The 16,556-nt window shown below is 36.7% G+C and overlaps 1 protein-coding gene across 3 annotated transcripts in view; it reads left to right on the plus strand.

The window, feature by feature from the left end:
* prdm6 (PR domain containing 6) overlaps positions 1-16,556 on the plus strand; it is a 121,102-nt gene that overhangs the window by 66,477 nt on the left and 38,069 nt on the right. For all 3 annotated transcript variants that reach the window (XM_039759008.1, XM_039759009.1, XM_039759010.1), the window contains exon 5: positions 16,157-16,281. In XM_039759008.1, the coding sequence (XP_039614942.1) occupies positions 16,157-16,281 (125 nt within the window). The remainder of the gene's footprint in view (positions 1-16,156; positions 16,282-16,556) is intronic.

Consider the following 16,556-nt stretch of genomic DNA (forward strand, 5'->3'; position numbering starts at 1 on the left):
CACTATCCTGTCACAGGCCCTATTAATGCCTCTACTCACTACTATGGATACAATTTAGAAACATTGATTAATTTAAAACTGGAGGAAAAAAATGAAGTAAAAAGAGAAAAACATGCAGAAGATATAAATTGTAGTCCTGAGGTGACTGAGTCTCTGAAACCTTGAGCCAAAATGGGCTAGTTACTGCATCACCATGCTGCTCAGAAAGGTGTTTCATAAAATAAAAATGATAAAAATACAAATATTAGCAAATCATGTCTATTTACTGTTATGAATTGGACTATGTAATTTGTAAAACATGTAGTGTGTGTTACAAATCTGATGGAAATGAGTCAGACCCATTTTGCTTTGTGTTTTAATCAATATTAATATTTTTATCTTTTATAGTAACCAGGTTTACTGCTTGTTCTGTCCTTTGGACGCTTCTTAAATTATTAGGTTTTGACATTTCTATTTTAAAGCAGGACTGCTTGCTTTTAAGCATTAAGTGTGACGAGGATGGACAGGATTAGAATTGAGTACATTAGAGGGTCAGCACAGGTTGGACAGTTGGGAGACAAAGTCAGAAAGGCAAGATTTTGTTGGTATTTACATGTGCAGAGCAGAGATGCTGGGTATATTGGGAGAAGGGTGCTAAGGACAGAGCTGCCAGGGAAGAGGAAAAGAGGAAGGCCTAAGAGAAGATTTATGGATGTGGTGAGAGAGGACATGCAGGTGATGGGTATAACAGAACAAGATGCAGAGGACAGAAAGATATGGAAGAAGATGATCCGCTGTGGCAACACCTAATGGGAACAGCCAAAAGAAGAACAAGAAGACTGTACAGTTAACAGGGTGGTCCAAATCTAATTATGCAATTATGAAAAGGCGAACACATCGCCCCCGCTGTTAGACTGACATTTTGGAATGCAGGGCAGGTGCTGCCATCTATCAGCAACAAAAATAATTTTTTGTGAATTCTCTATGTAATAAACTTAATAAGTTATAGCGTAATGAAAACTGCATAATTAGATCTGGACCACCCTATACTTTCGTAGCTATGACTTGCAAGAATCTAAAATGGTTAACTAAAAAAAAATTTTTTTTGGTATGGAATTCCCTGCATTGTTTTCACTTTCGATGGTTAGTTATTTGGTTTTGGCAAAAGATCGTAAAATACTCTTTGTATTAGACAAGTACTGCTCCTGATGATTCTGTTGAAAGGAAATTCCCTCGAAGGAATGCCACATCCAAAAATTATATCTTTTTTATATGTTACTTATTTCATGTAGGGTGTAGTGATAGCCAAAAAAACGTTTTATGTCATTTTTTCATGCAGAACTGAGATTAAAAAAAAAGTTTATGATACAATATAAGGCAATGGTGACCAATGTTAGACAACAGCAAATAATATTAAAACATCCATGGAAATGTTACTCGTGTCACATAATATACATGTGAAGTCATTCAATCTTATGCTTGCAACATTCCAAACATATGTATATTTATTGAAATATTGTTAAATAACTTACTTCTGGAAAATATGGCCGTGAACTGAAGTGGAAAGTACTCAGTCGCAAACAAGCATTTGAATTATAGACCCGACTCCTGTCATTATATTTATATTTATATTCTCAAATGGAGTACCTTGGAATTATTTAACGTCAGGCTGTGAATCAGCCTTCTTCTTGTTGGCAAGGTATATTTCCTTCCTGATAAATGTTTTCACTTGCTTTTCTTTCATTTGTAATCTTTAATTGTACATGTCTCTCAGTGAGCTTTACACTGATGCCCAGGGCCAGTGCCACCATTAAGACTAGTTAGGCCTTCGCCAAGGGCACTGGGGGTAGGTGGGGGCATCAGTCGCAAAAAGGTTAGCCACCAAACAGTCGGTTGGCGCACTAATAAGCCTGACCAGGGCGGAAAAAAACCTAGCGCTGGCACTGCTGTTACCATCACATCAAACTCTGTGTTAGACAATGAATAAGCTGCCACTGGACTGGACTCCTGACCAATGAATGAGGGGAGGAGGCAGGTCTTTAATTCAAATGCTCGTTCTGGTCAGAGAGTATTCTGTTTTAGTTCATGAGCGCGTTTTCTGTAAGTAACTTTTTTTAGAAAAAAACATGTTTGGACCGTTGTGAGCATGACTTTACTTGTGGATTGTGTGAATTGAGCAAATGTACATTTTTTCCATGGACATTTTGATATTTTTTGCTTTTGTCCAACATCATTCAGCAATATTGTATCAGAAACTTTTTTTGTTATCTCTGCATGAAAGCATAAGATATAAAAAAAAAGTACATGGGGTAAATATATAAAAACATACCTTAATTATTGGGTGAAGTATTCTTTTAAGAAAATGCATGCAGGTCTATCCTACACTGTAAGTGAAATGGACCTTGAATTCTTATTCAGTACACACATAATAGCACAGTGTTACAGTGGTTTATACTGCTGCCTTACAGCTTCAGAGACTTCATTTCAATTTCCAGCCACCGTCTGTTTGGAGGTTTCATGTTTTTCCCATATCTGTGTGAGCTTTCTGAATCCAGGTACACCAGTTCCCATCCAGATTAACTGGAACCTGACATTTAAGAGAGAGTGAGTGTGTCCAGTATTGTGTTAGATTATTGTCCTCATTGGTTCCTACCCAGTGCTGTCAGGATTAGACTTTCTGCAATTCTCCTAATAAACAAAACAGATGAAGTTTTGAAAAAACTTGGATGTTAATATGCAGAAGAAGAAAAGCCTGGAAGATAATATTAAACAAAGAATACTTTTTAGAAAAGTGATTTTTTTTCCTTTACAAGAGAGACAGTACAGGCCTGAAAATATAGCCATCATGACATGTTCAAATCCCTTCTTTAATTTGGACCTGTCATGTGGTGAATAGGCACCCCCTAGGATTGAATGGGCCAGTGATGCCCACTGGGATTTCAGCAGAGTCACTGCACATACTGTATTAGACAGTTAAATAGTCAGAGGGTTTTGAAGCCCCTACATCTCCTAATGAGATTGAAGCCAGAAATGGAGCACAAACGTCTCAAGTGATTATGGGGCCCTGATAATGCACTGCCCTATGGTGGGGGATTTCAACATTCCTTTAAGGAAATCGATTTGAGACGGACATGTATGGTGACAAAAGTGATTTGGGGTGACTGCTGTATTAGAAGACAAGATGTGCACATTTTAATTGGGGAAGGAGAAGAATGCAAAAAGTACAAGAGGGATTGTGATGTTGGGAAGAGCCTGGGTGCTTGTGGCATCTTTGTTTTGCTCCATTTATTCAAGCTTGTCTGCATCACTGTTCTGAGTTGGTATGATTTCAAAAAACACTTTTTTTTTTATTATTATTAATTTTATTACAATCCTTACATAGCAATCAAGTTTTTACAAAAAAAAACCACTTTTTTATTACATAGTCAGGGAGACATCATAACTGAATGGTTTCCAGTTTGTGTGGAGTCTGCACATTCTCCATGTGTCACTAAGTTTTCTACCTAGAATCAGATTTCCTCCTATATCCCAGAGACTGGCATGTACTGTATGTAGGCATATGATTGTTCTCATTGACAGACTCGTACCATACATTGGATGCTCCCTTGCTTCCGAGGTTGCTGCAGCCCCACTTCAAACCCATATTGGACCAACCAAGTCTGATAATGGATGGTTAAAGAAAAAAATTATTCACATTGAAAACCAGTTATTGTGATTCTACATGACCTCAGCATTATATCATTTCATCTGATGTGGTAGTTCCCAACCTGGGGTGCCCGGACCTTCTGGAGGTGAGAGATGGCATTTCATGGGGCGTGGCAAAGACGATTTGCCACAATTGAGTGAGGTGTTTTGTCCGACCTTATCATGGTGGAATTGGTTTCTTGCCTTGTGTTGTCATTTATTAGTTAGTGATTCAGTTCTATGGTATGTAAAGAATTAAGCATTACGTATGCAATTGTCACCTCGCCGGTTCCTTTCTGTGGGCAGAGCGTTTGTAAAGGCGAATAACCTTTTCTTTTTATAAGAGAATGGAATTTGAACATTGCAATGATCCATTGAGAAGATCGTGGTCTAGTATTTATTTCAGTGCAAGTCCTGAATGTGTACTGTCACTGATTTCAAGGTTTCATTGACATCTTTGCCTGGGGTGGACTGAATTGGATGCAATACCTGCTGCTTACACTCAGCCCATCTCTCCTGCTGGCGGTCCTGGCAGTAAAGCAGTAATTTTCATTGTGCGGCACATTTGTTTTTGAACTGCAGTGCAGATGTTATCAGGAGGCAAAGCTTGTTGACTGTGTTTCATTGATTAGCAGAGCGATGGCACCTGTTGCTTCATGAGGGTCTCCAAGCCCCCAAACCCCTAGATCGCCAGGTATGTGTCATTTCTTTGTGGAGCTTGATGTTTCGCAGGATATCCCATACTCTGGATCATCAGTCGAGTGTCTAAGGTTCACAGGGACACATTTACAAGATTATTGAGATTAGATAGGTAAATTGCTGAATTTATATTTATATTTTTTATGCAATGAGTTAAAAGCTTATTTTTTGATGTCTTCTCAATGGATCATTGCAATGTCCAAATTCCATTCTCTTAAAAAAAGAAAGGTTATTCACCTTTACAAACGCTCCACCCACAGAAAGGAACTGGCGATTGCATACACAATGCTTGATTCTTTACATACCATAGAACTGAATCACTAACTCATAAATGACATCACAAGGCAAGACATCAATTCCACCATGATAAAGTCGGACAAAACACCTCACTCAATTGTGGCAAATTGTCTTTGCCACACCCCATGAAATGCCATCTCACTCCTCCAGAGAGTCTGGGCACCCCAGGTTGGGAACTACTACATTAGATGAAATGATATAATGCTGAGGTCATGTAGAATCACAATAATTGGTTTTCAAAGTGAAGAATTTTTTTCTTTAACAGTTCACCTGCAGAACTGTATGTGGTTCAATTTGTGGTTCAAAAATTAGAAATTTGACTCCTTCATCTTCAAATGTGATATTACTTTTGTAGGGTGTGAGAACATAAATCAAACATTTTATACAATACAGTTTACAATACAATACAGTTTATTTTTGTATAGCCCAAAATCACACAGGAAGTGCCGCAATAGGCTTTAACAGGCCCTGCCTTTTGACAGCCCCCCAGCCTTGACTCTCTGAGAAGACAAGGAAAAACTCCCAATAAAAACCTTGTAGGGAAAATGGAAGAAACCTCGGGAAAGGCAGTTCAAAGAGAGACCCCTTTCCAGGTAGGTTGGGCGTGCAGTGGGTGTCAAAAGTAGGGGGTCAATACAATACAATATACAGAACAGAACAATTCCTTAAGACAGCATAATAATAAAAATTTTAGAAGTACGGTTTAACAGTAGATGATATGACATAATTAGGTTTGGATATTTTTAGAGTGCTGGAGACCTCATCCATCTAGCTGCCTCTCCATTTGGCCATGCCACGGCTGAAACGTTGCTCTGATGAAAGGACCCCTCTTTCCCATGATTCCTGTGATCCTCCATCAGGGATGACTTTACCATAGGCAGGCAAACAACTTGGCAGGTGGGCCGTGGCACCAATGGCCACATTTGGGTACCGAGAAAAGAAACAGAATAGGTGAGGGTTAGTATTCAAATATAATTATCATGTTACTTATGTTATAGTGCTAATGACTAACAACAGAGATGCAGTATGTACAGTTAATCAGCAGCTCTAGTCAGAATATGCTAAACTGAAGTAGTGAGTCTTCAGCCAGGATTTAAAGGCTGAGACTGAAGGGGCATCTCTTATGGAAGCAGGAAGACCATTCCACAGTTTAGGGGCCCTGTAACTAAAAGCTCGACCTCCCACTGTTATTTTATTAATCCTTGGAATCCTAAGCAGACCGGCATCTTGAGATCTTAATGTGCGCTCAGGTTTGTAAGTCATGATAAGTTCAGACAAGTAAGCCGGACCTTGGCCATTTAATGCTTTATATGTTAAAAAGAAGAATTTATAGGGGTGTGGAATATAAAAAAAGGTTGGAAACCACTGTTCTAATGTATATATCCACCTGTTATCGATCCTTCTTAATCCCATCATCTAATAAAGCTCATTAAAGGTTTTTCAGTAACTACAACACAAAAATCATGGATTCATCCATCCAACCATTTTCAAACTTGTTTATCTTGACACAACCAAAGGTAACCAGCAAGTATCCTGGCAGTTATAAGCACAAGGCAGGCACCATCTTGGGAAACAAAAAACAAAAACACTGCAGTTCAGTTAATTGAATAGGAAATAAGTAAGGAAAACCCAGTAAGTGTTTGGATTTTGGAGGAATAAATTGCCCTAACATGAATGAGAATGCCACACAAAAGGCACTCCAGCTTGGAACATGGACTCATTGTGCCAGAAAGTAAGTGGCACAAAATATTTAAGAGATGGCATTTAAATCTTCTCAGGCAAAGTTTTACCTGGAGAAAAAAAAATTACTAAATATGAAAAGTAACAGAATGTTTAAGCTTGCAGTGGGATGAATGAGAAAGAAATTTGCAGAAACTCATACATGGACTGGTAAATCCTTAAGAATTTTGGGGAAACTGGAAAGGTGTGGGTAAGCAACACATTCTTTAAAAGTTGAGATGAATATCTGTCACTTAATTTGCTAATCGTTGATACATCAGTGTATGTTTTGATTATTTTTAACGTATGGGCAGTTCAGTTGCATATTTCTATTATAGCTCATTGTCAGAAATACAACACTAAACTTCATTGCTGGAAAAAGTAAAAATAACCATAAATAAAAGCACAGATTACATTACTGACCATGTTCAAGAGAGCTTGAATGACTTGCCCAAAGCACAAATGCAACTTTTTTCAGTAAGCATTAATAAGAAAACTGTCTTTTCTGAAGCAGATCAGGGACAAAAGGGCAAATTAACCACTGTGGCTCTGCTTTTGGGAGATTATTTGCTTTTAAGCGAATTGTTGTATTTTATTGATTTTTATATGCCAAAGTAAACCTCTTCCTTCACAATTGTTTCTCCCTAATATCATGTCTAGGTTTATAGCTGTGCGATAATTCCTGCCAAGAAAAACACACGCCAGCACTGGAGCAAAAGGAGAGAGCAATTTCATCTCAACGCAGTGTCTTGTTCATTTATTTCAATTGCTTAGATATTATTTTTGGGTAAACGCTGAAGGTTGTGGCATTATTACATGGAAGATACTTTATGAAAAAATGACTGTCGAAGAGTGAAACTGCTGTGACTTGTGTGCCGCTAAGAACAGCATTTTTCTGGGATCATTCACAGTAATGGTACAGAACTGAACTGTGCCATTTTATATTTCCCGAACTTGCTGTTGTTGAGCGAGGCACATTATTCTTGCAGACTTGGAATAGTAAGCTGGGGGTACAAAGGACTTTAATGGTTACTTACAGTTTCAGATCTGGAGATAGTGGATATTCCATTCAGTAGTAAAGGATATTTACGAAATTATGCACCATCTCAGTAGAAATATTTGGTTATAACCAGTGCTGAAAATTTGTTTTACAGTGATGTTTAATTTTACTTTTTCAAAGGCATCTTCAAAGTGTGGCTTGTCCGATTCTTTTTGATGGAAGAGTGTGTTTGGGATAACAGATGAATCATTAATTCAACCACACTTTTAAGCTTACTTGGGATACTGCACCATAGCTGGCATGTATACATTAACTGAACAATAGATAAACAATTTACTGCAATTTAAAGAGAATTTACAGTCAGAATACATTGTGCACAATAGCAATATAGGGGGCCCAAAGTGTGCACAGCTCTTCATAGTCCAAAATTCTTCTAATAATTATAACAGACCCACATAGCAGAAAGTTACTGGTCTTGTACAGCCGTGTATTTAACCAATGCACATTATAGATGGAATAAAAGTGCATTACAAAACTAAAGAAAGGCACCTAGCACTGCATGCATTTTCCCCTTCATGTAGATGTGACTTTGACTTTTTATTTGCAACATACTGTATTTCATCTGCCATACTGCACAAAGCCTAAACCAAAGAAACATTTTTCATTAGATTCATTCCAATAAAAAATTCTCAAACTCACTAAATCCAATTCGGGGTCACAGGGGGCCGGAGCTTCTCCTGGCAGCACTGATTTAAATTCAAGAAAAGTGCTCTGGATGGGGCATCAGTATATCATAGTGCCCACTCATGATCCCAGGGCACAGTTTGGAATGGACAGACAGCCTAACCTGCACATCTTTGGGATGTGGGGGGGACAAAATCAACGTGGGCACAGGGATAACATGCAGTCTGTATAGGGACAACAGCAGGCTGTGGGATTGGTACATGTGGATTGATTTTAATGGTGAAATGAAATCATTTTGTTTTCTAAAATAATATTTCAACATATTTGTAGAGTACCTTTTCACCCAGGAAAAAAGGGTTGATATGTTTGTTTTTTTAATCTGAAGTAGACTGAAAACCTACATTTCTTCCCTTTTAGCCTCTAAAGTAAAACTGATATTTGTTCAGTCTCTACCCTTGGATATATAATACAGTTGTTTGGCATTTCTCAGCTATAAGAATTATAATAACAGAGCTGATTTATAGCCACCACATTACATTCTTTCCTAAATATATTTTAAATATTTTTCAGAATTTTTTTGCTTCAGCTGTTAAAACATTGATCAGAATTTGCAGTATTATGGTTCAAGTATTCATTATCAAAGTTTTTGTTACAAGTCTTAGGTACCTCCATCACTGTTGGCAGATACTGTATTATGGTCCATTGGTAAAAAATAAAAAAAAAATAAGCATAATTCATGCCTGTAACTTTTATAAAAATCTATCTTGTTAAATGCACTTAAAAATACCCCAAATTTTACAAACTAACTCCACTCAAGAAGTACTATGACCCTGCTAAGCATGCCCTCATATCTTCACAGTGTTCATTTACCTGTTTTACAGTTTTGAGTGTACAGAGTGGAGTGCTAGCTGGCTTTGTCTTGGATGAAAGTTCTTAAAATACCATGTGTGAGAGAGAGAGACGTTAGGTGCACATGCTGATACAGTGCATTGCTGCACCCGCTACTTGACAAACCAACTCAGGATCCAGATTAGGACCCGACACCTCAGCACCATACAAGTTCAGATGGAATGGAACAGTTTGAGGTTTTTTATGGTAGCTGGAGTGCCAGTTCTGCCACCAACCCCCAGGTTTTTCCCTGCAGGATTGATGCAGATTAACATGTTATCCAGGACAGAGCAACTGCAGGTTAAGGGCCTTGCTCAAGGGCCCAACAGAGTAGAGTCCCTTTTGGCATTTATGGGATTCGAACCAGCAACCTTCTGATTGCTAGTGCAGATCTCTAGCCTCAGAGCCAAGTGTGATGCATCAGTATTTATTTTTTAAAACATATAATGTGATTTTGAGTCTTAGTGTATTGTGATCTTGAAAATTTACAAAAATACATGTTGACAAGTTACTCTGCACTTACTGTTACTAATACATCCTTGTAACAACATTCTAAGATAGTTTAAAGTTAGTAAGCTCATTACGGAAGTGTTTAAGTGGCATATCCATCTCTGAACAAAAGACCTAACAGTTATTTCAATTGGATAGATAGATAGATAGATAGATAGATAGATAGATAGATAGATAGATAGATAGATAGATAGATAGATAGATAGATAGATAGAAAAGGAAACTTCTGATTTGGAGTCACAGTCAGGCATTAGGCCCCCATAACATTTCTTGATACACTTCTGCTGAATAATTTGTTGCCTGAAATTACTCAGTGTGTCAGAGAAAAGATGTGCATCATTGTTCATATCAGCGCTCAGTTTTGTTTTCATTTTCTCCTTCACTACTACTGCTATTACTGCTACTACTATATTAATGTACTGTCCTATTTCTCGTTAAGCTATGAGACTAATTTCGGTGTTCTGAACAGGGGTTCAGGGGTCTGGAGCACAACAACAACAACAACAACAACATTTATTTATATAGCGCATTTTCATACAAAAAAATGTAGCTTAAAGTGCTTACAAACAACTGCTAGGACCCCAATCTGTAACTCACAGAGAGCTTATACTTGTGGTAACGTCTGCCACATTGTGTCTCTAGTGTGTCAGAATTCTTGTTAAACATATATTATGAGATTACAAGACGCATAGATTTTTTTTCTTTAAAGTAACAATATGTTTGAATTGTAGAGGTTTTTCACTTTTTTCTCCCATCCCTGCTTATGCAAGATTTAATTGGTAATTAATTTGTGATGTGTGAAATACATTTGGCTTGTAAATCAACAACCAAAAGATGAACTGCACCTTTACATTTATAGAGCAGCTTGAAGAGTATTGATATTAGCATTTAGGAAATCTAAAGATGTGAACTGAGATGCTCCAATACACAAAAAATGAACAAACAAAAAAAATTATATCTGTGCAAAGAAATTATTCTATTCTACAAATATTTGATTGTGTGGTGTGTTTGACAAAGAAACACCCATCTACACAGAACCCTAGCTTTGAAAACTGATTATGGGGATGTCACAGGAATACATTTCCATTAAACTGTGATGAACATGGTGTAGCAGTGGGTTGCAACTTGATATATGTACACAAAATTGATGCTGAAAAGTATAAAGTGGTGAAAGATTGCTAAAGATTTGTGAATTTCCTTTCATAGCCTATAAGAGAATATTACTCTTTACAACATATTGATACAGTATGATTAATTATGTACTAAAATATTATTTGAAATACTTTTGTTTTGCTTGGCTGTTTTTGAGTATTTGGCACAGTTTCCTAATAACTTTTAAAATATTGTCCTGCTGACTTTGCTTGACATTTTGTACTTGCCCTTTTTTGTATTCTGTATTCGATTTTTACTTTTCTTAACTGCTTTGTAAAGTGATTTGGAGATGATGCTTGAAACAAAAATTGACATTGACCATATAACAAAGGTTAAAATTAGTGCAATAAAATTAATTGCATCAGTTTTTTTTCAAAGAAGGAGTATGCAGAGAAATTTAGCTTGTAATCCAAGGTAATCTTGATCTTAATAATGAAACATTTTATAGCACATTAGTTCAAGAAAGCTGCACTGAACTTTGTTTGCCACTAAACTACAAAATGTTACAGCCCAGTCCTTCAAATAATTACATTGCATATGAAATGTGAAAACATAATATTCATTCCTTAATTGAAAAATCTGGGATGGGAATCAAGCTGAAAAATGTTATTCTGTACATAATGGAATGTGTAGAGTGTTATGTTCTGTTAGAAGGACAAATGCTGAATTAAGAAAATAGGTAATAAGGAGGCGAAAGAAGACATGGTAGGCAGTCGTGTCATGTCAGATGATATGAAAAGAATGGGTGTCACCCCAATGGATAACCTGGACCATGAAGTATGCAGGCAACATATTTGGGGACAATTGGCTTATATGGGTAAACTCACAAAACAACTGTTCAGCTAGTAATGATAATGATGATGTTGTCTTGGAGGATGGAATAAAAAATCATACCAAAACATTCTCTGAGAGCAGCTTCTCCCCACCATCCAAGAACAGTTTGGCAACAAACAATGCGTTTTCCAGCATGATGGTGCACCATAACACTTTGTGAAAACCAATACTTGTGTCACGATGGAGCACCGCGCCATAAGGCAAAAGTGATAACTAACTGGCTTGGGGAACAAAACATCGAAATTATGGGTCCATGGCCAGGAAACTCCACAGACGTTAATCCCATTAAGAACTTGTGATCAATCCTCAGGAGGCGGGTGGACAAACAAAAACCCACAAATTCTGACAAACTCGCAAGCATTGATTATGCAAGAATGAGCTGCAATCCGTCAGGATCTGGCCAGAGACTGATTGACAGCATGCCAGGGCGAATTGCAGAGGTCTTGAAAAAGAAGGGCCAGCATTTCAAATATTGGCTGTTTGCATAAATTTAATGTAATTGTCAATAAAAGCCTTTGAAACTTATGAAATGCTTATAATTATACTTCAGTATACCATAGAAACATCTGACAAAAAGATCTAAATACACAGATGCAGCAAACTTTGTGAAAACCAATACTTGTGTCATTCTCAAAACTTTTGGCCACAACTTTATCTGAGTGAGTCCTGCGAAGACACAAGCAGTCAGGTGTTTGCCAAAGGCTGACAGGACAGGCTTCAGACCCAATTTCTCCTGAAATGGAGTTTTTAGAATGATACAATATGGAAGAAAAATTCAGTAGATAGATAGATAGATAGATAGATAGATAGATAGATAGATAGATAGATAGATAGATAGATAGATAGATAGATAGATAGATAGATAGATAGATAGATAGATAGATAGATAGAAAATGTGGATCTCAGAAAAGTGTAGTGGTATTTGATAGGCACTTGCAGAAAGCTAGAGTAAATTTGTTCAACACTCACGTGGCAAGTTAGAAAATGTGTTTTTTTTTCACTTAATACCTTTAAAGAAATATAGAAGACATTAAAGCTTAAACAACATTTCAGCCTTTTCTTATGCTGTGTGTGCATTGCTTGAAAAAGTATTCACTCTCATTACAAATTCTCCTATTTTGCTGAATAACTACAGAAGCTCTGAACCACACAATGAAAAAAATGATGCGATGGCCCTTATCTCATACTTGCATGAAAATATTTTGTATACATTGGATACTTTCACGCATGTTAGAGAAGTTTTCACATGCATACGAGATACAGTTAAATTAAAAAATGCAGTTTTCTAATTTTTATAATCTAACTTTATTGTGTATGTACGTGAAAACATCTCTTATGTATATAAAAGTATCCCATTTGTAAGAGATATTTTCATGAACGTATGAGATAGGGGTTATACCATAATTTTTTTCATTATGCGGTTCAGAGCTTCCGTAAATAACAAATCCTCCATTTAAAAAGTTATTCTCAATGAAATAACTAAAAATTAATTTTGTTATATGACATTGTCTTATGCCGGAAAAAAAATCAAAAAGTAGTTACAAAGAAAGTATACTGTTTGCATAAGCATTACATCCTAAACTTTAAGATTTTGTAGAATCTCATTTGGCAGCAGCAACAGCTTTAAGTCCGTTGCGTAAGTACTGCTTTGCACGCTGTTCATGAGTGATTTTGGCCTGTTATTTCAGGCAGATTTTTCTCATTTCTTACTCCAATTGATCAGATGACACTCGTACACTGCACTTTTCAAACAGTGTCACAGAATGAGTTCAAGGCTTTGACAAAGTCATCGTAGGACAAACACCTTTTCAGTCCTTGAGCCATTCCAATGTTACTTTGGTGTTTAGATTGGGATCTTTATTCTGCTGAATTCACAGAATTTTCATGATTTTTACAGACTTAAATTCTCTTGCGGTATTTAGTTATATTTTCAGCCATTCAGTATTCATTCCATTTTAACCAGCTGCTAAGTCGCTGCTATCATAAAAGCAGGGAAAAAGCAAAATGTTACCACCGTCATACTTCACTGTAGGTGTGCTGTTGTTTGCGATGTGGTAAAGTATGCTGATGAAAGCATATTGATGACACAATGCTGAAAGGATGCATATTTGTGAGGAATGAAAGACATTACTTAAATCAAGTGGACTTTTTATTTAATTGGTTCAATATGAACTATCTTATTCTGAATGTCAAAAGACCAAGTAAATGATAATTGATTTTAAGAGGAGGGCAGTGTGACTTAGGGATTAAGGCTTTGGACTTCAAACAATGAGGATGAGAAGTCCCGCTACTGTCATTGTGTAACCATGAGCAAATCTCTTGACTTGCCTGTACTCCAAATTGGAAAAACAAAAGAAATGTAACCAATTGTATCTCAAATGTTGCAACTCACCTTGAATAAAAACATCAGCCAAATAAGTAACTTTAAAGAGGCAGAAGTCTGCATATTCACCCATCATTGTTCCAGGGAAGGAGGTAGAAATAGTGACTGAATATAAATACATATGAACTATCATAGTGAACAATCTTAATTGGAATATAAATGCAAAAAATATATACTCTAAATGCAATCAGGGCTTATTTCTGCTCCATAAACTCAGACTATATCAAGTGGACAAGGACTTCATGTTGTTCTTTATTCACAGTGTGATCCAGTCTGTCATGACTTTCAGCTTAGTTGCCTGGTTTAGTGATTTTAAAAAGCAAAAATTTACAAACTCAGATTACATTACTAAGCATGCAGCTAAAGTTATCGGGGCTGATGTAGATGATTTGGTAAGCGTGTGTCAGAGGGCAATGTTGAAAAAATTGGAAATCATCTCAAAAGATGGCAGACACCCATTACATACAGAACTTAACTCTAGTAAATCAGTGATTATAGTCGCTTTAAATAACCCACAGAAATAGTTTTAGAAATTCCTTTCTTCCCAGTGCCATAAGTCTTTTTAATTTCAGTTTTCGTATGTATCATGTATCCATTTTAGGTGTAAACACACTATCAAGCTGTTAGATCTTGTAAATATTTTAGCATTTCTGTGTAATTTTTCACCTATCTTGTCTCTATTTGTTTGTTTTATTTCATTTCTGTCATTTATTGGATGCAACTAAGAAGGCATATTTCATATTTCCTTGACTGTATTACTTTTGAGCCACACATGTGTCTTTGAAGTTTGGCCACATTGCACTCAAACTTTTGCCAACCTCCACGTGTGTTTTGACATGGTTCTTTATGAGGAATTGATTTCTTTTGTGCCACCCTCCCATACAGGCCAATGTTGTACAGAGCTCTTGATACAGTTAACTAGTACGCCTTTTGTCCAGTCTCAGCCAGGGAAACTCTGCAGATCCTTTAAAGTGACTGTTGGCTCCTCTGTGGTTTCTCTCACAAGTCTCCTCTTACTTTGCAGTTTAGATTCACCACTTTTTTTTTAGACAGACCTTCTGTTCCTGATAATTGTACCTACAACTTCCAGACACGTATATAGAGATTTTTATCCTGATTTTCTATCATTTTATCTCTTAACCTGCTGAAAAATTCTCTTTAGTCTTCATTTTCATTGGTGTTCTTCAGATTCACAAGGGTCCCTTAACTGTGAATGTTTTATCCAAAAAACATGAGTTAATTTGATGATTCAGTGGAGAAGGCAGTTGTGTCCTCTTTAAGCAATTGTTTATCAGCTGTTGTGTTCCACAACAAATAGATTAAGCAGTTATACAAATTTTTATTATTTTTTTCTAGCATAAGACATGTTCTTTGAAATACAAAACATCACGGAGAACAAAATTAATTTAACAGCTACACTTTCAAGGCAGAATTGGCACTCCAGCCGCTGTACAAAATCTCACACTGTTCAGTGTGGGGCTGAGGTGTCACCCATTGCATGGCTGCACTCAGATTCAAATTTTAATCGTGTGGTGGATGCGCCAACGCGCCATAATCAGCGCATGCTCCCAACCTCTATACTGTAAAACTAGACAATTGCTCAGGGGTGTGAGACAGAGCTTGAGACCAAACGTAGGCCCAGACACTTTCTCTGTAGAGTTTGCTCAATCTCCCCGCGTCTTCATGCAGTTGACTTGGCTAAGTTAACTGGCAATTCCAAACTGGTCTGATGTGAATGTGCTTTGCAATTGAGTAGTATCTCATCCAGGGATGTCGAAATACAGATTCTATAATTGATTCATTCAGGTTATGAAATTGAACAGATGATTGTATATATAAATTAGAAAATTATCAAAGGATTTCTTTCTGGTTTTTGGGTATACTGTATCGCTTTTAATTATGTGCAGTAGGTATTGTGAAATTCTGATAAATGTTACGACATCTTACTGGATAAAAGTTTTCATTACATCTGCAGAGACCTTTCAATGAAAATGACTCTGTGCTTATTTCCAACAATTTCATTATGTTATTTACAATTTTTTACCAAGCTAAGAGCTCAAGTAGGAAGTCATTAGGAAAAAACGGTCTTTGAATCATTTTTCTTTAAAGCAAAACAAAGCTGAAATAATTTCCTTCACAGCAAGGAACAGAAGCACAAAAACACAGGAGTGAAAGAAATACCGAAGGGGACATACCGATAAAGAAATGGTGCTATGCTTTTTATTTTTTAACATCTTTCACTCAAGGTTGGTATGAGATTTTGAATCATGTTGTGTCGAAATGTAACGTCTAACCCTACCTTTGTCGTGTTCTTTCTCCGTGTCCAGGTCTTGTATATTCTACAGAGCCTGTATGGATATTCCCCGTGGCACTGAATTGCTAGTCTGGTACAACGACAGCTACACTTCGTTTTTCGGGATCCCACTGCAGTGCATTGCACAAGATGAAAACTGTGAGTGGTCATTTTAGATTTTAAACAGAAGTCCCACGGTAGTAGAAATTGTAATTTGCAAAGCACTTAAAAATTCTCTGCATTCATTATAAAGACTGCTATGTAATTACAATCTGAAGACTATAGATTTTTTGTGAGGTTACAGTTACTGAAAAATAAATGTATCATGTACAGGATATACTATATGTACATGTATCAATCTGAATATAGATATTTACAATTTACTTAATATATGGAATGTATATTTTGGGACTATGTTTTCTTCTATAAAATCT

The sequence above is a fragment of the Polypterus senegalus genome, chromosome 7 (genome assembly GCF_016835505.1).
Source record: "Polypterus senegalus isolate Bchr_013 chromosome 7, ASM1683550v1, whole genome shotgun sequence".
In the NCBI taxonomy this organism is placed as follows: Eukaryota; Metazoa; Chordata; class Cladistia; order Polypteriformes; family Polypteridae; genus Polypterus; species Polypterus senegalus.